Source organism: Rhipicephalus microplus, chromosome 4 (genome assembly GCF_043290135.1).
Source record: "Rhipicephalus microplus isolate Deutch F79 chromosome 4, USDA_Rmic, whole genome shotgun sequence".
NCBI classification, from domain to species: domain Eukaryota; kingdom Metazoa; phylum Arthropoda; class Arachnida; order Ixodida; family Ixodidae; genus Rhipicephalus; species Rhipicephalus microplus.
This window is the reverse complement of record NC_134703.1, coordinates 12,841,112-12,863,892: the sequence shown is the minus strand read 5'-3', so window position 1 is coordinate 12,863,892 and position 22,781 is coordinate 12,841,112. Positions and strand designations below refer to the sequence as shown.

General features: G+C 44.7%; 1 protein-coding gene across 2 annotated transcripts in view; it reads left to right on the top strand.

Moving 5' to 3' along the window:
- Positions 1 to 10,800: 10,800 nt before the first annotated feature.
- The window catches only part of LOC119171633 (retinoblastoma-binding protein 5 homolog), an 85,222-nt gene continuing 73,241 nt past the window's right edge, over positions 10,801 to 22,781 (top strand). For both annotated transcript variants that reach the window (XR_012894833.1, XM_037422420.2), the window contains exons 1-4: positions 10,801 to 10,980; positions 11,424 to 11,449; positions 12,504 to 12,676; positions 18,583 to 18,723. Coding sequence is in view for 1 of the 2 variants with exons in the window: in XM_037422420.2 (XP_037278317.1) it covers positions 10,962 to 10,980; positions 11,424 to 11,449; positions 12,504 to 12,676; positions 18,583 to 18,723 (359 nt within the window). In the remaining variant the exon portion in view is untranslated. The remainder of the gene's footprint in view (positions 10,981 to 11,423; positions 11,450 to 12,503; positions 12,677 to 18,582; positions 18,724 to 22,781) is intronic.

Sequence of the window (22,781 nt, the reverse complement as noted above, 5' to 3'; positions counted from 1 at the left end):
CCAGGTGGTCGAAATTTCCGGAGCCCTCCACTACGGCGTCTCTCATAATTATACGGTATTTTGGGAACGTTAAACCCCATATATCTATCTATCTATCTATCTATCTATCTATCTATCTATCTATCTATCTATCTATCTATCTATCTATCTATCCTTTACCACTTCCAACGATTCTTCACTTATCACGAAGCGCCGTTTTCGTGCGAGACCGTCGCACATTACTTGAGTTTTGTGCATATTTATTTTCAAACCTACTTTCCTGCTTTCCATGTCCAGTTCAGTAATCATAAAGTGTAATTCGTCCACCGAGTTACTCATGTAGACAAGGTCATCAGCGAGTCACAGGCTACTAATATACTCTTCATTAACTCTTATCATTAACTCTTCTCAATCTAGGGTCCTGAAAACCTCCTGTGAACATGCGGTGAATATCATTAGAGATCGTGTCTCCCTGCCTTAAACCCTTCTTTATTGGGATTATATCGCTTTCTTTATGGATAACAACAGTGGCTGTGGATCCACTGTACATTTTTTCTGTATGTTTATGTAGGGTTCTTCGATGTCGTGATTCTGTAGTGCTTCCATTACTGCTGATGTCTCAACTCAGTCAAACGCCTTCTCGTAATCTATGAAAGTATGTATACGGGTTGGTTGTACTCCGCGCATTTCTCTACAACCTCATTGATAGTACGAATATGGTCTACTGTGGAGTAGCCTGTCCGAACTCTTGCTTGGTCCTTTGCTTGATTGAACTCTAATTTCGCCATAATTCCAATAGCTATTATTTTGCAAATACTTTGTAGAGAACAAACAGTAAGCTGACCGGCCTGTAAATTTTGAAATTTTTGACGTCTCTTTTCTTATGGATTAAGATGATGTTGGCGTTCTTCCAACGTTTTGGTAGTCTGACGTCTTCCTCCGACCTATTGTAAACTTCGCTTCCTCTCCATGCCGAGCCATTTCGAATATTCTACACTGAATCTTCACCCCCTTAACCCGGAAGACAGCAACTCATGTCCATGACTCCAGCCGCTTCGTGCAGCTAGCGTCTAAGCAATGTCTCCTCTAGAAATATGCCTGCAACATCACAGCCTTTCCTAAGGGGACGGGAGGTTCCTCATGGTTCAGTCCTTTCGTCGCGAAGAGCACTCGCAGCCGACACTACTACTTCCACTGGATTCAGAAAAGACACCGTCACTGAGGCACGATTGTGTTGCTTCCGAGACGGGAGTAGACATTGCTTTAAAGGGGCACTAATGTCAAATAACAATTTACGTCAGAGTGAAAGCTCAATGTATGAAAACATCTAAAACTACAATATTACGAACAGTGCCCTACTTACTGAGAAATTAAGGCAAATGCACAAAAACACATGCCTCAGTAGAAAATTCTCAAAATTATCCAGATACAAATAATCACTAGTAATCAATGTAGCTGCACTAAATAAAGAACCTTCCATGCATCGAGGGACGCAATAAAATGCTGCCTGTTCGTTTCTGTTTGATTCATGGAAAAAAGAACCGCCGGACGTTACTATGGGGAATGGCGCGAGTGATTCGAAAATTCAATTTTCGCGTTGTTACACTAAAGCCCCTTGATCTTGAGAAAGTACTGCCATCCACTGTACACGCCGCCGAGCGCTCGACCTCCCCTCTTCCTTCTCGCCTCCTTTCACATCCTCCCGGTCTCCGACACTTCTTCTGCGCGATGATTGGTCTCCTTCACGGTTGCCCTTAAAGCGCAGATGTGTTGCGCTTTGCTTTGTGTTTTTCTTTTTCGCACGCGTAATTTTTCGCACGCGTAATTTTTCGCCGTCGCTCCGCATAACAACTGTAGCGCGCGCATTCTTATCTGTGCTTTGTGCGGGCGCTATGCCGTGCTGTTGCGCCTATGACTGCATCTACCACAGTGGAAAAGGTTACGCACTTTTTATGATACCCCAAGGTAAACGTGATGGCTTGCGCAAGCAGCAGTGGCTCCACAACATCGGCCGAAAAAACTTCGTTGCAACTAAGAACAGCGTTCTTTGCGAAGTAAGGCACCTTTTTTTATTGCTCGTATCAAAGCATCACCGAATGCTGCATTTGAAATATTGTTTCGGCCTGCTCATCAACATAAGTGTTCTTTAGGGGTGAAGCTCCTTACACCATGGGTCGCATGTCCCGTGTCGACGCAGTTGCCGTAGTAGCCACTCGCATTGCATTGGATGGTAATGAAAACGGTGTCACAGCATACCTACGGAGTGAATGATGAGTAGGACGAAACGCTCGTCAGTCTGTCCGTGCGTCCATCCATGTGTGCATTCATTCGTCCGTCTATGCGTCCCTTCATCCACATGCTTTGTCCCACTCGTCATCATTCACCTCGGGGATATTCTGTGATTTTTTATTGGCTATTTGTGCGATGCTTCAAACTGGAGTTGTCATCAATACGCTGAATTCATTTGATGGAAATAAGGAGAAAGTTTATTCATTTAACATATTATTCAAAATTATGGCAAGGAAAGTTGCCTCAAATGTACCATGTTGCGTTCAGCCAGCCGCCCCGCCGCGGTGGTCTAGTGGCTAAGGTACTCGGCTGCTAACCCGCAGGTCGCGGGTCCGAATCCCGGCTGCGGCGGCTGCATTTCCGATGGAGGCGGAAATGTTGTAGACCCGTGTGCTCAGATTTGAGTGCACGTTAAGGAACCCCAGGTGGTCGAAATTTCCGGAGCCCTCCACTACGGCGTCTCTCATAATCATATGGTGGTTTTGGGACGTTAAACCCCACATATCAATCAATCAATGCGTTCAGCCAGCCACTGCTAGGAATACCCGCCGAAAACATGATCGAGCCTCTGCACCCATATTTACACGAAATAATGCTTACAAATATACAGTTGTTTTCCCAGAGCAGTTGATGAGTGGAATTCACTGCCTCGTGATATTTTTTCGGCTGACAACTTTGCTGTATCGCTGGAAAGTTATTTACTTGGTGATTAGACTGTTCAAATGTGTTGTAGATTTTGTTGCTGTTTCACAGACATGTGACCTCTGTTAGCGTACAGATACATGTCTTTTTTTTTTTTTTTTTGCTGGTACGAGTCACTTGATGTTTCTTATGCCCCTCCTGCCTGGACCAAAATGCTGGTCTGGAGTGTGTTTAAATAAATATTTGATGGATATGTGGGGTTCACTAAATAAATAAATATATTTAAAATATTTAGCTCATACTTCATCACCTCGCTTGCACCTCGGCAATCGTATAAAATGCACAACTGTTGTCTGCTTTCGCTGCAAACAATTACGTGGAATGACACAGCTTTTCAAACGCGCTTTTGTGAATGTTAGGATTTGTTTACGAGGACGTTTGTTGGAGAAAACAAATCAATTGATGAATCGAGATGACACTAATTGGCGCTCGTTTCCATAAGGGTGCTTATTTTGATTTTTTGGGTGTGGGAGGGGGGGGGGGGGATCAACACACAAAATACATGAAATAGGTGTGGTTCATCAAAAAAAAACAAGAAAGAAATACAGAGGCGCAACACACAAAAAAGCTATAGCACAGTGATACCGAAAGTGAGCCATTTTCTAGGAGACAGTGGCCGCAATTGCTTTGGTCATGTCTGCATTAGCATGTCTTCTATCCACCAAAAAGAAACTATATAATCTTTTATACCAGTGTCACATGGGTACTTCTGACAAGGATCAGTCAGTCCGGATAGAATAGGTCGCCATCGACGCGAAGATTATGAAGACCTTAATCTTAATCGGGGGTGATCGCGATTATAAGTGACAGCGTAGCAGCACCTTATCTGAATCGAGCCTGATCCGGAACGGTTCTTATCGCGATAAAAAGTTTGATGCCGATATTAATTATAGCCTTCTCTGCTACATGACGACTTACCTTAGTGATCACCTTTTTCCGCGCAGTGCTTGTGTTTCGCTATTTGGCTTGCACAGATTCACGTTTGTGACACAACTAATATGCGTACAATTGTTAATATGCGATGTTTTGCAAATAAATCTAATGAAAAATTCAGCGCTTAAATGACGTGTCGTACACGCCACAAGCGGACATGCCACAGGCGGAACTACATCAGATGCAAACGTACAGCATGTTGTCATGCGGCAGAAAGACGTCCGCATTGTAGAACTCCCCATAAAAGATTTTATTTAATTAGCATGCCCTACTTATACGACCTTTGAAAGAAGCTAGTTCTTCAATAAACGTTTGCTTCGGTGTTTTTAATTTCCTTATCACCATAAAAAAAAACTAAATTCAACACCACTGTGGCGCGGAATCAGCTGGAAATAACCCGCTTCCATTGAATTCTGCGGCGTGCGCGCGGGAGCGTCGGCGAAAAATGGCGCCGTGCCTGTACAGCAAGTGGGTGAGGATGGATGGATGGATGGATATGGCTGTACCCTTTAGATCGGGCGGTGGCTAGTGCCACCAAGCCGTAATACTTAATGAATCAAAAACTATATTTATTTTTTTTCTTTAAAAAGTGAGTTTGAGGATTCGTACTTAGCAGTGAAGGGTTTAATTTTCACTCGTGCCTTGACTTTAGCCACCAATCAGATAACCTCCTTCTAGTTAAGTCTACCCGCTTAAAGTCTATTTTACATTCCCGGTCCCTAAACCCCAGTGCTTTGAAAAACTCTGCGCCATCATCCTGAACTATAGGGTGAAGCCCTTTACAGAACATTATCAAGTGTTCGGCAGTTTCTTCTTCCTCTCCACACGCACTGCATACTGTGTCTGCCTTTTCGTATTTGGCCCGATATGTCTTGGTTCGCAGTACTCCCGTTCTGGCCTCAAACAGTAGAGAACTACCCCGAGTATTATCATAGATCCTTTCCTTGGCGATTTCCCGCTTAAACGTTCGATAGATCTCTAGTGCGGACTTCTTAATCATGCCCATTCTCCACATGTCAGTCTCCATTTCCTTCACTTTCTTCTTAACCGATAGTTCTTTTTGGTTTGGCCACCTGCTGTTTTCTAAGTATTTACCAGTCAACTTCCTGGTTCGCTTCCTCCATTTTGTATCGACATTCTTCATGTACAAGTAGCTGAAAACCTTCCTAGCCCAACGCTCTTCCCCCATTTCTCTCAATCGCTTCTCAAATTTTATCTTGCTGCTAGCTTCCCTGCCCTCAACTGATGTCCACCCCATATCACCTTGTACTCCCTGATTTGGTGTATTCCCGTGAGCTCCTAAAGCAAGCCTACCTATTCTACGTTGCTTAATTTCTAATCTTGCTTGAACTTTTGATCTCATGCACAAGACCGCATTGCCGAACGTCAGCCCAGGAACCATGACCCCTTTCCATATTCCTCTCACAACATCATAACTATTGTGATGTGAGGAGAATCGAGGAGGAAACGCGCGTGTGGAGGAAAGCGTCGTTACTTTCCCAGAATCAAGGGGTTTTAAGTTACACTGGACAGATGGTACCATCTAGCGGGGTGTAGTTGAATTAAAACGTTGGCAATCTCGAAGTCAATGGTGAGGAATTTATGTATGGCCGCTGTTGCTGCTGTGGCCCCCGATGCTTTCGGTTTGCTGCTCCTAGCGCAGTAAAGCCAGGCAACGATGTGCACGGCAACACTGACGCGAGTCGGTCCGGTCCAACGTAGATCTATGAACGTTGGTCTAGTCGGTGCACTTCTTGAGGCGGGTAATTTGAAGTGCGCTAACCCGATGCGGACCACTACAACGTTATTTTTTGAAAGATGGTCATTTATACGTTATCTGCATGTTTCCGACAGTTTCGTCGGGCGCGTTCGTCCTCGCTTTTTTTATTGTCGTGGCACTCTAATACCAATGCGCTCTCATGGCGCGAAAACAAAGTCATTGCTTCGTTCCGGTGTGCACTACAGGCTACAAGACAGGTTGTTCGGCGTTCCAAAGGACGAAGTTCTGCGCAGTGGTGGAGAGTGATCCCGTGCGCTGACAAGCTGCTTGGCTTGGCTGTGTGAGAGCTGCACTTCGATGAGAGGTACATCTCCCGGCACTTCGAGCTCACTGTGAACGGCGAAATTGTCCGCATTGAAACGGGTAGAGGCATAGGCGTGCTTGCCATTCAAGGGGGGGGGGGGGGGGGATGTTTATTTCAGGGTGCTCCCTCCCTAATAATTCAGTGTATCAGGCAGATATTGCGCCCCCCCCCCCTTTTAGATGACTAAAACAGTGCCCCGCCACCTAGTTAATTTAGGGCCCACCTCCCAAATGACTAGAAAGGCGCCCGTCCCCTTTCCCCCCTCGTGCATGCGCCTAAAGGTAGGCCTTTCGAGGAAGCTCTTCGCATTTGTAGACGCCCTTGAAATACCATTTTTTTAAGTGGGTTATCTACAACGAGCTTCACAGTGACAGCTTGAAAGAGCTTGTTTCCTGATTGAAAAAAAAAAAATGTCACACTGAGCAACACACAACATGGTCAAGCCTCACCAATCAAGTGAACAAGTTTTTTTTTTTTTCTGCTCACGGATTTGCTTCTTTACGCAAAGGCCCTCCACAAGGAGTGAGCATCTTCCCGTGAAAAGAGGAAGTACCTGAGGCTCAGGCGCGTTACCTAGGCTCTCAGCCCAAGGGAAGCAGTGTTCTGTGGGGCGCTTGTGAACTACAAAACTTTTTTTTGGGGGGGGGGGATAAAAAAGACACATGACCAAATATTAAGAATGCATTGTTGTAAACAGATAGTGAGTCACTACTCGGAAATTTGTTGTATGACCAGTGTGCAAAAAATAAAAGGCCTTTATCCAGATAACACTCATGATTCTCGTCTCTGAGTTTGACGTTACGAATTATGCGGCTTTATTTACAGATTAGTGCTTGAGGAAATGAGGGTTCGCTGTGGAAGGTGTTGCTAGCAATGGCTCACAACTTAATTCATCGTTCCACTCTTCTACCACTTCACATCGATAAAATGTGTCAGTGCGGTCACGCGCTCCCTTTTGGCACCCCATCGATGTTTCAGTTCAGTAGCGCACCCGCGTATGCATCATGTAATTCCAAAGCTAATTAACATATTTTCTCGGTCGCCGTTTGAGGCCATGCACGCACAACAAAATATATTTTGAATGTTTCACATTGCCCGCACGCGTGGTTGATCCCGTCACTGCGCAGCGCATCGCCGGCTTGGGTGACGTGCAAACGTGTGCCAGCGCTACGTGGCGGTTTCCTCCCAACGCGTTACGCGCTAGCCGGCGCGTTCATCACGCTTCTCTATTCCAGCCACTGTAGTCAGAGGTGAGCATCGACTACTGAGGCTAAAAAGTTCCAGCCTCTCTACATCGACGATGACGACAGCCTGGTTATGGTGGCTAGAGGGAGAGGTGTCAGCATCGGCGCGCCGGAGAGCGAGCGAGAATTCATCCGGATGCGGCGGCGCTGCGGTCGCTTTCGAGATGGCCCTCCTCGCGACCGCACACGCGTATCAGTCGTTTTTCGTTGCAAATATTTCACGCTACCCTGTGGATTATAGCAGAGTCTACCTGTCAAAATTCTGGCGGCGCTCTGCAAAGCGTGTATTGGCACTGAAAACTAGTGTTTTCAATTCACTTCGTAGTATATCAGCTACGAAGCTTAGAAGGTAGAGAATCAATTTTGGTTTGACACCAGAGCAAAGTCCGTGCAGTTTTCAAATTTGATGCCACAGTGTTCTCCGTGAAGTCTCAATGCACGTAAAGGTATCGGCAACCGTTATTTTTATGACTTGCGAAATGAAGATCTAATTTTACAAGCAAGACATTTTCTTTTTCTCGAGAGTGAAAAACAGCATGAAATCTAAACACAGGATATGCACTAAGGTTGAAGAAAGCTGCAAGATATATGAAACTCAGCTAAATCAAGCGAATAAGGCAACTAAAGAGAACAGTAAATATACGATGATACAATGGACATACATACACACATGGCATTGAGATTTCATTGGCAAACATAGGTACAGTCACAAACCAGTTCACGAAAAAAATTTATTTCTGCATATGGGAAACACAGCCAGACAGTGACATCATAGTTGTTAATGGGAGATTTGTAACAATGTGAACAAGACAATAGTAAAATCACAAGAAACAACAGAGTGTGAGTAAGTCACAATACCATAAAAAAAACATTGTTCACTGAGTTAACACTATGACAGTTAACTCATACGTGTCAACTTCAGGAACTTTATTTTTTCTCTTTTTTTTATTCGACGTATTTTTTTCAGCAGCGAGAAAATGCATTCTGGTCAGTGTAAAGAATCTAATTATCTGATTTGTCACTTCCAGTTTGTGGTGTTCACAGCCGACCCTACTTAACCTCTTCACAGACAGGCAAGAGATAAGGTCTGTTATGCTGTCACTTTTCACCTTGTTGAAACATGAAGCAATAGGCGAATGCACCTTCCATAGCTTTGAGCAGGTCTGTTGAGGAGTCGTACGGGTAGAGAAAGCATGATTGCAGGGCGTGGGTTCGAATCCCGGCTGCGGTGGCTGCATTTCCGATGGAGGCGGAAATGTTGTAGGCCCGTGTGCTCAGATTTGGGTGCACGTTAAAGAACCCCAGGTGGTTGAAATTTCCGGAGCCCTCCACTACGGCGTCTCTCATAATCATATAGTGGTTTTGGGACGTTAAACCCCACATATCAATCAATCAATCAGAGAAAGCATGATTCTGCCGGAAGCAAGCTGGAATTCTGAGTGAAGCGACCTGCTACATTCGTTGCACTTCTTATTTTTCACTATCTTGCAGGCCACATAGCCAGTGACGTAATAAATTATCAGGGAGTCACTTTTGCGTCAACTGAGATCAGTGTGGTCCGTGAGGGCTTCACAAGCAATAATAATTTCATGAACGTCATTGAGGCGCCCCACATCTAGCAGCTCTTCCAGCTTATCCTGCAATTTTATTGAATTATTGTGTATGCCAGGACATAGAAGGCTACTCGGAACTCCAGAAGATATGTTTCCACTGGAGGGTGACTGTGCCAAACTAGTAAGGGTGACGTGGAGTTCTTCGGCAGTTGATTCACTCGGGAACCCACCCTCCTTAGGTACAGCTTTTTCCCAAGTTGCTAATAACCCGTTGATAACATGCTTGTAGCTACGGACGATGAATATTTCGTCGAAATAAGCTTCGCACACAATGCAGTTCTTTCCCAGTGGTTTGTCAGCATGAGGAATCTTACGCTACCAGGCCTTGCGCTGTTCATTATCGGCGGGAGCAGAGAAGAGAGACGCTTTCTCCCCTTGTTTGCGGGCCGAAGCATATCACGCATTGCACCCAGGTGCAAAGCAGTGTCTTTGCTGTTTACTCATCACTGTTGCATGGTCACATTGGCACGTATTTATCCCGAACAAGTCCAAATAGGCAAAGCGCAGACGTTGCGGCTAACGAGCACACGAGCAAGTGACTAAAAGTGCCGCGCTAGCGGCTGGCAAGCGCTCTCGACCGATCATGGTGTAAGGTAACTAGATACCTTAATCATGGTGGCGATTTGCGCGCCGCTTTGCGGCCGAGTGCAATACCAGCACGCCTCCTTTCAAGACGCGACGATAGTTATAGCGCGAGAACAAAACGACGGCACAGAGACAAGAAGGACACGAAGGGCACGAGCTATGTGTCGTCGTTTTGTTTTCGCGCTATAACTATCGTCATGCCATGCCAACTAGCCCAAGCTGCCACACTTCTAGACGCGGCCGGGATGATGCTGACACCTCTCCATCTAGCCACCATAGCCTGGTCTCGTTCGACATCGTTCCACGTGTGTGATTGTTCACCAATGTGCTAGTGCCCTTAGCTGTGTCCTCTGCGCTCTATGGCAAAACGAGAGAGAGAGAGGGGGGGGGGGGGGTCATCAACCACCCCGCGAGTGCTTTTAAGACGCCGTTGCTACGTAGTCCACGCACAGAACACCAAGTTTCTTCTGAGGAAGAAACCAAATCAGTTCCGAAACGTCGGGTTTTTTCAAAAACTTTTGGTTGAAGTTTAAATCATTTCCCAGTTTTCATACTGAACCAGACAGACATCTGTTGAATGTTTACATTCAAATTACAAGTATTAAGTTGTGTTATTAAACGCAGGCAGCCCTTTATCATGCTTTCCGCAAGTTGTTCAAGACATACGACTTTTTGAACGTTAAAAAGCAAAGCTTATTTTCTGGCTGCATTTGCATAAGTATTCTGAAATATTAGGCATGTAAGAAATATTTGGCTTTTTTTTTTTATACTGCAAGCATGGCTGTAGCCTACAAGGCAAGTAAAGTGAAAAATCAACACTGACTCTACGACTCTATTTAAGGTCCGTTCGATTCACCTGCACCGGTCGGAACCGGTTCATGGCTGTGCACGCGAAGTTCAGAAATTGTGCAGCGTGAGTTCAGCGGTGCAGGCACAGCACGACACCCGAAACAAATGACGATGTGCTGACAAGGTGTTGGCCTTATTTCTTTTCGGTTAATTTACACCATTCAGCAAACACCGACCTATGGCGAAACGCACATGCGGCAGTTTATGAGCAGCAAACATCTTGGCAAAACACACCGCATTTGTAGAGGCGGGTACGGTGCCTAAGACACCTACGTCTAAGTGCTGCGTCGTCTGCTCAGCTGCACGCGCGCCTGCACCAAGCCGACATCGTCAGCAAAGTAGGTGCAGGAAAATTGTGAACCGGTGCTGCACCTCTTTCGCACCTTTCGAAACGAATGGCAGGGTTCAGCAGTCGTCATTGCTGCACCGTTGAAACGAATGGTAAGGTGCAGCACCTCGTGAACTGGTTCACGTAGTGCAGGCGAATCGAACGGACCCTTATTCAAACTGGACCAAGCCAAGCCATGTCAAGCCGCTAAAAATGGCGTCGAAGTAAATCAAGTTTTCAAAGTATATGTGATACTCTTGCGTTTTCCTGCAAAAGACGTAACATTGGATTGCGCTATTCTTCACCTTAATGCTTAAGATGTAAATGTATGTTCTAAATACGCTGTCAAGGCAAAATGAACCTCGAGTTATTAGGTAAGTACTGTAGGAAAACTTGGCGACCGTGACATTCTGACGCGTCCAGCTAACTTTTTGCGATGGCTCTACGATCTCTCGCTGTGCTTTGCTCTGCCTGAGAGTCTTGGGAATAAGCGCATAAAAGTTTTATCTTTGTACCACCAGTAAGAGCATTGTACACGAAACTTCATCTAAAGGCTAGTGCTGTGGTGTTGGTATGACAAGTCACTAACGGTTATAACTATCGTCATGTCATACCAACTAGCCGAAACTGCCACACTTCTAAAGTAGATAGAGCGCGAGAACAAAACGAGGACAAAGAGACAATAAGGCGACGAGTGCTTTGTCCCTTTGTCGTCGTTCTGTTCTCGTGCTATGTCTACCGTCATGTCATACCAACTAGCCCAAAGCGCCACACTTCTAAGTCACTAACCTATTATTTTCTCTATTTTGCTTTCCAGAATCTTTCGGGCAGAACTACCCCGAGGTCTGTTTCATCATTTTGGCCTGCTCGGTGTTTTTAGCTCAATTATCCGTTCTTGAGTGACAAATGTGCAGTGCAATCTCGTAGACGCTTTTGCTTGGGAAGCTGTTGTTTCCCGGTATAGCCATCTTAATACGTAAACATTGACTCTTCACCCTACGTTGTCGTTCTAGCGTCATGACAATTATTTTGTTAATAAATTGTGCAACTTAGACTGCGGTGTGTAACGCCCAAGCGAATTGCTTAGCATTTTATACTGCTGCTCATCCCGCTGAACTGAAGCAGTCGCCGTTTTGCAGCTATTGACCGACCTGTGTTAACAGCAAGTTGCTTGCGTCCTTAAGAGCTAGTTTTCACGCAGTTTCAACTGTTACTTGATAGTTAAACATAAGGCTTGTGTGCTTATTCAGGGTGTGTGCGGCAAGTGGCACTTTTAATGTCAAGCGTTCTGCCTCTGAAATAGTGAATCGTTATGGAACATGTGAAATTTAATGATGTCCTTGGTTCATTTAAAAATTATCAGAAGTACTAATGTCTGCCAAGTTGATTCAGTGGCATTTCTGGAATCGTTTGTCTTATTTTTATTTTGCTTGAGTCACAAGAAATTAATGATTTAGAAGCACATGAAAAGAACAAGACAAAGTGGCATGTTTTTGTGAAAGCCTGCGAGACACTCGGACTGTCTGTTAGCCTCATGAGTTGTATTATTGGCAAAACATAGGCATTTTTGCAAAACGTAGCCGCATATAACTTATTCATGCTGAACAATAGCCATATTTCCTGGCTATAATGTGTTTGCATGAATTGATGTGTAATGGTGTTATATCCTGGATGTGAACTTCTTGAATGTATGGCTCTTGATTGCATTCATCTGTATAATAAAGTAAATATGTGTACTTTCTTATGAAAGTATAATTTTTTAGTTTAACCATGGCATGTTAAGGCACAGGGCCACAAGAGTTTAATTTAATTATGTTCCACTATTTTGTCTGTTTTCAGCTTTTGTTTGGTGTTGTCTGAAGCATTCAGGCTCTTCATTGCTACTCGTTCTTTGCAGGAATTCGATGGTGCTCTGGACTGTATAAGCTTGGCAGTCACGTGCGCTTTCAATAAACGTGGGACTCTCTTGGCTGTTGGTTGCAATGATGGCCGGCTTGTAATCTGGGACTTCCTGACTCGTGGTATAGCCAAAATTGTCAGTGCCCACGTGCACCCAGTCTGCTCCTTATGGCAAGTGAAAAGTCTTTCTTGAAATCCTGAGGTGCCGCTCAGGAATGAAAAAAATGTTCTTGTTTCAGTCTGGTATGGTTGCACTCTAAGAGGGGGGACCATTCAATAAGTTTTATGCACTCAAGTTTAGGTGCACTTTGAAAAATATATATATTTATAGACATTCTAACTATTGTCCGCAGCTGCTACCTCACACGAGCTCCAAGCTTCTGTTCGAGCTTAAATTGTGAAGCATAAGGACCTAGCGTGCAGTATGACTATGTTATTGTTACAGTGTCGATTTTTTTGCATATTTCTGCAGAAAATTGCAGCGGCCAACGGGGCACTCTAAACAAGGAGGATTTTGTGGTTGCTTTCATGTGGTTGCCATCGTGAGCTATGTCATGTAAGGGAGATGGAAAATCTAAGGTTCTGCAAAAAGTACGCTGTAATGGGTACTATATACGATTATAAATTTGAAAATGGCACCAACCCAGCGTTTCATGCGACAACGCGAGATGTTGCAAAGTGTCTGAAATGTGGGGCCTCATCGGTGCGCACAGTGGTCACACCCTTTGTGCAGGTGAGCGCCATATGTGGTTAAAGGTTTCTTCTTAAAGGGCCGCTCACCAGGCTCCATACCAAATTTTAGTTAGATCGTAGAAGTTGTTGGATGTCCGATGAGGAACATTTTGCCACAAAAATTTTTTGAAGCGGTTCATTACGAGCTGCGAAAACCGTTTTTTTTTTTGAAGCGGCGCAAAACCAGGATGAGAGTAGGCGAGCTTGAAACCCTTGCCGCTCCTTTACTTAGCCTTCACAAGCCAAATCTCTTCCCTACCCTCTCCGGCATGCGACCAAGAGGTCACATGCGCATGACGTGCCCGAACAAGCCCAACCAATGTCACCTAAATTGTCCCAACTCCTGTGCACGGGAGCAGCATTTTTTTCTCATATATATTTTTTTGTTTTTTGCTGTTGACCAGTGTTGTTTTGAGGTCTACTGTTTGTTTCTGCGGGATGGTTTGGAAACGCTGCCTTAGACACGGTAGAATAGATGAGCACAACGAGTGTTCGAACGCGTAGGAGCGTTCCACGGCTGTGGTCTGCTCGATGTGCTGACCACGGCCGTAGAAACATGAACGCATGCGAAACGCCTGCACATGAGCCCCGCATCTCGTTGCAATTTATGGGGAAAAAATTAAAAAAAAGGATGCTCACATTCCCTTATTGCGTCTCATTATTTATCTAGAGATTTATTAATCTTTTCAAGCAACAAATATATAAACTATGCATGTCGTGTTAAATAATTTTTGCTGTGTCACGTGCCACTGTTGGCAACGTCAGAGCATAGTCGTCTACGTAAAGGACCAACGTCACTGCATTGCCGTGTATGTAGGGCCATTCATACGTGCACGTCATGCCCTCATTCTCTGGGCACGAGCCCCCCAAAAGGAGGGGGGGAGCAGCGTTCATCTTGAAATTTGACCCAATTTCGTGGCACCTGGCACTGAAAATTTTGGTAGACGTGACCATATACGCCTCATCTATGCATTGTGCTTGTCAGCTCAAAATTGTCAAACCTGGTCAGTGGCCCTTTAAAAAACCCCTCACAAGTTTTAACAATTTTGAGATGACGAGCACATTGCATAGACTGGGCATTTACAATCACGTCCTCCAAAAATTTGCAATGCTACATGCTGCAGAAATGGGCTAAATTTTAAGCTGAATGCTACTTTCCCATCTCGCAGGTTCACTCCCAGGGAATGAGGGGAAGAGGACACAATCGAGTGTCCCTTGGTAGTTGGTAGGGCTGTGATGTGGCTCCTCTAGGTAGATGCCTGTGCTCTCACATCGCCAACAGTAGCAGTTATTTGACAGGACATGTATAGCTTGCATAATTTGTAGCTTATAAAATTGAATAAAACTTGGGAACAATATTAAAACTCAACATGAACATTTTCATGTTTTCTTCTTTAATTTTTACTGCATATTCTAGCAAGATGCAAGACTAATCTGCCTCTGTTTTGCATGCACTCATGTTCCCATGCTTTGCGCATCCTGCAGGTGCCACCCTTTAAAATGAAACTAATTTTGTATCACAATCTAGTGCTCATTTATCCTCTCACGTCTAACTAAATGTTCATGAGGCACACTGCTAGTCTTGCGTTTGCACAAATGTTGCAGCTTTCATGGTCAGTAATAGACTAAATGCAACAGGATTTTCGAGGGCACATTCAGCATAGCTTGTGTAGAAAATCGAGCCTCCCGTTGCGTAGAAATAAGTTTTTATGGACAATGAACTCGCACCCAACTCCGTGGATTGCTGCTGCAATGCGTGATTTCAAGGCCAGAAGAGATCGTCTTCTTCATCGATCTTTTTTGTCAACAAACGGCCCCGCACGCAGGATTTCACAAAAAGTTCAATTCCAGTGGGTACAGATGCTAAAAGGCCAGTTTCATGGTAGCTCCACCCAATAGTCTGTGGAGCTCCTCTATACAAAGAAGCTATAGTTTCCATTTCTCGTTTGTAAAGAGGCTGCTAGGTTGTGGCCTTATGTTGTTTTCATTTCCCAGGAAAGCATGCTGCGCCGTCTTTCATTTTTTCGGCATTCAAGGCTCCCTTAGAAGCACTCTTCTGCTTGCGCTTGTTGTAGTAGCCAAGCTGTGACACAGTTGGTAGAGTGGTGAGGCCATTCAAGGTCTTCAGAAGCAAGTCATTTGTGTCTTGCCCACCGAACTAGGAAGGACTCATGACAACACGCTTCTTGAAAATTTAACACAGTGAGAGTGTTGTATAGGCCTGAGCCCACCCGTGTCGTGAAAGTTTGGTGCCATTTATTTGCCATTCTTTGCTTCAAGAATCCTGCCGTTTTTCTATGAATTGACGACAATACATGGATGTCAAGATGCGTTATCATTGTCAAGGCTTTGAATATTTCTTTCAGTTTTTCGAGATGCAATTCTGGAGGTTGAATAGACCGCATGCCAAGAATGCATAAATGGGCCGAAGCTAACTTCTCTCTTTTCATGGAGGCACATGGTGTCTCGTTGACTTCTGACCGCAGCTTGGACGCGTCTTTGACTGAAATTACTTCTGGATTTTGATTTTGGGTCTCTTTAAGGCCCTTGCATTCTATGCTCATGACTTCCAAGTGCCCGTAATAATCTGTTATTGTGTTACGGTCTGTCACTTCTGTTTTCAGTATGATGACCTCGTTGCAAGGAACGGCGGTAGCGATAGTGGGCGCTGGTCTATGTAGAGCCCAACCTAAGGAGGTCTCGATGGCTTTGAGTCCTTTTCCTAAATTCTCCATGATGATGCCAGCTTTTTGATTTACATGATATAGGATTTGAAATAAAATACAATTTGTTAGTTTCACTTGTGCCTTTATTAGGGAATGCGATACCAACAATTTGTATTGTTATACCAAATAATAAGGCTTGACGTCATCCGTGAGAAGCGCTAGTGGCGGGGTTGCCATTTCCAAAATCCGCGCACTCGCAAAAACTTGCTGCAGGCACGGTGTTCGATATCCGCGATTTGGGTGACTAGAGACCTCAGAAACATCTCTTGCACGTCGATGCACGTGCAGATGGAATCAGACTTGTCTATAGTGCTCAGTCGGCCACTACAGCTGGCGTTTTCTTCAGAAATATGTAACAAGAGACACCGTAGTGCTACCAAACATGGTCGCAATGCGTGTTAGGCCTTTGTGCTGTAATGTAAGCATCAATGGAAACTTGTAGCTAACACTAAATAGAAGCCGCCGCTAGCAACAGTGTCAACAGGCATGCGTTTCGCTGTTCTATACCAGTATGATTCTATCTGTACTGCACGAACGTCGGGTACGAATGGACCTCCGAAATGGCGCCATGATGGTGGGGCCGCCTTGCGTTCAAGGCTCAGTGCATACCCTGATATGGCTGCTCTAAAAAGCGAAGTACTTCTTACATAGTGTGTTCGCGCTGAGAGTAGAAGGTAGAAGGGTATGCCAGTCGTAAATAGCGCGTGTGTCAGTGACTACACCTTCAAAGTCATAGCTCAAAACAATGCCCCCCCCCTCCCTTCGCGTACCTAGCTTGATCCTTCCTGTGCCTTGGACACGGGCGACGCGGCGTTCCTCTCTGCTTGAGTAACAATCGATGGGACGCCTGGCATGCGGGGGATATTATCGCATCTGCCCTCAATGCAAAGAAGATAGATCAGCTCTTCATATCTCTGCATTAGTCGCGTTCGCCGCCTCCGCTCGCACACTTCTACCTGCATGTAAAACACGATGCGCCGGGGGATGTTATCGATTGGGACATTACACAAAACATGACGGCCAGTGGCGTAGCCAGGAGGGGGGATAAAAATCAGGAATGTGCTTCCCCCCCTTCTCCAAAATTTTTTTCTCCATGGCATATATAGCGCAAAATAACCTTTGCCTGTCCACCCCCCCTTCAGATCAAAGTGCACCCCCGCCCATTTTTTAAAATATTCTGGCTTCACCTTTGGCAATGGAAAAAACCCGTCGTGAATGTCCATATAATTGCTATCCTAATAAAAACAAAATGAATCTTGCCTTCGAGTTGTCTTAGGTGTATGCATAAGGTACCCTGTGAGTTTTTTTTATGCACTGCTTTCTAGAGAACACGGTAGGTGGGTTTTAGAGTATAGACAGAATTCCCTAGCCACATAAAATATTGCTGCAAAAGGAAAATGAGGTTTGTTAAATTGTGTAGTTTCAGCACAGAGATGAGTGCCGGAAGGAGGTCGGTTTTCCGAGACTAGCTGAATGATGTCGTATTACGCCCAGTATTCTAATCAATCGGGAAGAAAAAGAACCTTTTCTTTATTCTTGAAGTCATCTTAGGGAAATGCACTTGAGACTGTGTGAGTCTCTAGCGTTGTATGTCACAGCTTAGTCTACCATATCTGCTAGTAACCACATAGGTGTATTTATATTGTTACCTCATGAAGTACAATTTTATTCAACCAGTATTTTGTTTATTTGCTAGAAAAATAATCACTGAACAAGTTTTTCCAGAATGCTCAGCAGCATAATGCCATTATTTTAGCATCATCAACTGAAATAGGGAGTGCTTCTAATATGATTGGCTCTGTGAAATTCGCAATGAACCTGAATTTTTCTAGCTCTCACAAGAGCCTCAGAATAATTTTTCACGTCGTTAAATGTAAGTGCAACTTGCTTGTCCTCCAGGATTCGAAGTTAGCTACTTCAGATTGCGCGAAAATGGAAAATTTTGCTGCTCCAAAGTGCTCCAATATGAAATTTTTCCTGCTCCGAAAATTGCTTCTAATCGAAAGACCTTAGTGGTATCACTAAGTGAGGGATCTTTAAAGGTGAAATACAAACACAATGGCAGACACTGAACTGCAGAAATATAATGAACTCTGACATTATATTCATGGCGTCTGCCATAATAATGTGTCTGTGTGCTCTTAGACAACACCGTGATTCTGTGGGAGTGGTTGCCTCACTAAATCTTGTGACATCAGTACTCCTTTATCTAAAGACTACGTGGTTTCAGTGTAAAAAAGAGGTGGTTAAAGCTGGCCCCTGTTCGTCTACTGAGGTTTCCTAATGGGTCGCTTCTTCTTAGGTTTGAAAACCCTATAAATCAGGTGGTTTGATTTTGGCACAGCTCTCAATTGAATGGAAACTATTCTTCTACGTATGTTGGGTTCAAGAAAGAGCATTTGACATCATTATTTCTTGTAGTACTTCCAGTAATGGCTGCCAAAGGGAGTAAGGGAACAAAGGCAGCAAATCAGGTGAAGTTATGAAATTGTTACGTTTACATGCATACAGCACATTTTGATTACAGGCGACCATTAATCGAAGATGTTTAAAAAGTGTTTCTGACCTACTCTGTACTTGAGGTAAGCTGGTGTTGATGATTACAATTTGTATTTTCAGCTTCAGTCGAAATGGCCACAAGCTTCTCAGTGCATCGACAGACAACAGTGTGTGTATTTGGGATGTCTTGAGCGGTGAATGTGACCAAAAATATAGGTTTCCATCTCCTATATTAAAAGTTCAATTTCATCCCAGAAATGAGTGAGTATGCTTGCTTTGATCTTTTGTGGCTAATCTCTCTTTACCTCTGCCAGCCATGAGAACTTATTGACAGCTTTCCGGCCACGCATTTCCCACCAGGTTACTATCAGATTTTATTTATTTATTTATTTATTTTCGATACTGCCAGTCTCATACGAGACCATAGCAGAAGGGCATCAGTTCTTGGATACACAATACAGTTTTCAGTTTCACGTTTAAGCTGGATGGTGCTAAATAAATATATTTTCGACGTGCATGGCATCATTAGTATAAGCATGTCATTAGAGTGGCCATTCAGGTGCCAAGCAAACAGGTAAAGTATTCCGACGTCTTTTCCTTATCCATAAAACAGTCAATAGTAATTCGTTAGATGTGCATGAGATGCTGGAAAAATGATTACTCACACACTTCCATGGATAGGAAACCTCACATCACATGCTCTTTTAGGCTCATGCTGATGTTACAAGCAGGGGTGGAACAGCTGCGCTATCTTGCGTCGAACTCGCCTATCAGCGCCGTAATGTGCCACAGCACTAGAATATAGCCGTAGAATGTGACAGCCATCAAGCGCCATGCCCAGAAACATGGCTGAAGCATCGCCTTATTGGTTTGATCAAAATGGTCATAGTGTAGGTTTCGTAAAGGTTCGTAAAGGCTCCAGGAGCAACTGTGAATTTTGATCTCGGGCGTTCTTGCGACCGATATTGGCGCACGATCTCAGCAGGCATCAGCGCGAATGGCTCGTGAACCCTTCTATGTGCTGCGGTCTTAAAGAGGCCCTGAAATGCTTTTTCATGACACCATAGAATAAATTCACTAGAAGAGCTTATTGCCTCTCAAATTCAGCGCCGCAAAAATTTTAAGAATCCGTCCAGTGCGAGTGCAGTCACAAAGATTTTTCACATGCTGCAATTGCAATCTAACTTTTCTCGTCCGGACAAAAGCGCTGGAAGCTAAGCAGGAAGGGATGGAAAGTGCAAAGAAAATGTGCGTGCCCCGTGACTTTGAGCTGTTTTTTGTTGGTGTTGTTGTTGGAATGCGCAGCTTTTTCGGTGTGATCGCGCGCACACGAGTAGACAAGTTGCGTCCTCCCACTGTGATCTCTGTAATGACCTGGTCGGCCATGTTCAAATCAGCCAATGGCTCATTGATTGGCTTTCTACGAGTAATTTTTTAGCATCTTTTGTCATTTGTCGAGAAAAGAGAAACCAATTATTAGCTAACTTTGATAATTTATTGGGAATTCTAGGCCACATGCTCCACTATAATATTTGGCTCGCGTGTTGTTGAGAGCCTCTACTACCGATTGGCAGTGTTTTCTGACTGTGCTCAAGAAGTGTTGCAGGGTCCCTTTAACGCAAAGAGACTACGAGAAGAATGCCTCTCTTTGGAACAGCTGTATTCTCTTACAACAGCGTTTTGTCGAGTTACATGATATCTTATTTATAAGAGTTGACTGCCAGCCATAGCCGCATTTGGAAAAGAAAAAAAAAAAAAGGATGGCACTAACAGTGCTCAAAATAAGGGGGTGGTGTCAGATTCCTGAACAGCCGTGCGGCGACTGGTGCACATGATTGCTCATTGAGGGCATGTGCGTATTCTCGTTTATATGGCCACTGTGCTTCGCGCATATCGACTCTGCAGTTGACACTCGAGCGTTCAAGTAAAAAAAGTTACACGTTTGCTGTAAAGGCAAAGCAATGTATGCAATAGCAACAAATTAGAATGTCACGCGCAGAATGGTCAGCAGATCGAAATATGCCACGCGCTTCTCATGCACAATAGACACACGAAACACACTATTAGGTACAGAGAAACTCGAATAAGTGTCTCAGTTGTTGCTTTGCTGTGTTTAAAAAGCTTGCTCTTTTTGCAAACGTAGACTGTGCAACGATTGCAGTGAAGTTTGTGCACCTGGTAACTGAAACAGAATCGTTCCGGTAACAGCCGAACGCCAGCCAACACCTATGATCCTCCCTACTGCGAGATACGAGCGCGCGAGTGAGCGTCGACCCCTTGCTCTTTGCCGGGCAAAGTGCACGAGGAAAATAAGAGCGCGGCCATCATGTTGTGACGATGTTGCTACGTGCGCTCATTGTACCATCTTGCTGGTAATGCTGAAAACATGATAGATTCCTTTCTCTAAAATGCCCGTCAGCAGCGGTAAGTAATAGATTAGGTAGCTGCCGTTTGAACATTGAAGGATGTACTCCTCGGTTGCTCCGTGGTTGTCTTGCACTCACGATTCAAAGGACCCAAGTTCAATTTCGCGTGCCGAAGTATATTTCTGGATTTTAGGGTCGAAGCTCCTTAAGGCGTGGGTCTGTACATCCTCGGATGTATGTAGTAGTAGTAAGTAGCCATCGGTGGCACATACCCACTCTAGAGCGGGTATGTGCCACAGGGGATGGGAGATGGCGGTACTTGGAGTGCTCACTAGATGGACGCACGGACGGACAGACAGACTAGCAGAGGGATGGACGGATGGATGCACGAATGGATAGACAGACTCTGGCAAGGACAGATGGATGGATGCATGGATGGACACACTGACGGACGGAAGCGCAGACGGGCTGACGGACGATTCTCCCACTCATCATCATTCACTCCGTGGATGTACTGTGATTTTTTTTCTGTCTTGCATTTTCATGTATATAAATGTGTAGACACATACGGTGAGTGATGGTGACGCCGACTTCAACTCCGGCGCCAAAATCCAGCCGAGAGTGTTCATATAATTGCTATTGCAATAAAAAGAAGTTCATGGGCAGCTGTACATAACTATAAAATGATGTCCGCATCTTCCCACAGGAGGAAGTTGAGTAAATGCACACGCCGCAGTATGGTGGTGGTACTTCGTGATTGTTGTGTAATTGTTATTTCACCTTTGTTATTCTTAGTTTAAACACCGACCGTATAACTCGGCTCGCGCCAATTTCGTATCAAGAATTCCTGTCACGCTAATAACATGTGCAATGTTCGTGACCTTTGTTGACTGGCGGCCCAAGAGGCGTGGGAGGAGGGGTTGCGGGGCATGGCGGCTCAGTTAAAAGATAGATGGTAGTTTCCAAAAAAAGTACCCAGGGTCTTTACTTCAACCGCGTTGCCCTTGCTTTTGCGCTTTTACCCGCAGGTAGAATATACGATGTGCAGGGGTAGGCTATCAATTTTCCATTTATACGCGACATGGCGGCAATGGCCAAAGCGAAACCCGCCAGGAGTGTCCATATAATTTCTATCGCAATAATGAGACTATTGCACAATCTAGCGCAGTGTTTGAAAAGTGCAGTATTAGAGAGTTTGAGAACTGGGTCCCCAAGCTAGGTTGGGGGGTCGCTCTTGCGTTCGTAGGATCAGCAGAGTTTGACAATTGGCTCAAATGCAAGCTGCGTTAGCTCAAACGCACGGGACACCACAAGCGATGAAATAAAATTCAAATTATGCAAAGTGCAGCCTATATTGCCTGGTGGACAATGCTGCGTCTGCATCGTTTTGCTGCCAAACCAAAAGCTTTAGGATCCACGCTAGTTTTCGATATTTGGGTCTTGGAACAACACGAGTGCGAGAGCCCATGAGCGCCTTGGGTTTTGCACATGCACCCTTGCCACTCGTGAATTTCTTGGGTCTTCAAGCTCCTTGGGGAGCTTGAAGAGCTCAAACTATTGAACAGGTGTTGCTTCACAAGTGCTTCGAATGTGCTACATCTGCTGTGAATATTCTTGCTGCTCTAAACTTGCTCGAAAAGGCTCTTATGGCTGCTCCAAGCCTGCTATACAAAAAGCGCTTTTGCCTGCTCCCAGGACTGCTCCCAAACCCATGTATCCTGTTCCACCCCTGTACAAAGCATCGATGGCATGTGTCCAGCCACCAAAATCTTTTAAAGTAACCATGACTCACTATTTTCTATCAAAATCTGTGTTCTGTGGGTCAATCCATGTATGTTCAAAGACAAGCCAGCGAAATTTCAGCGCATGTGGTTGTGCTGATAACTTAAAATTGAATACTTTTGTAAACGAGCGAGGGGGGGGGGGGGGGGCTGAGAGCCCGACAGCACTGGC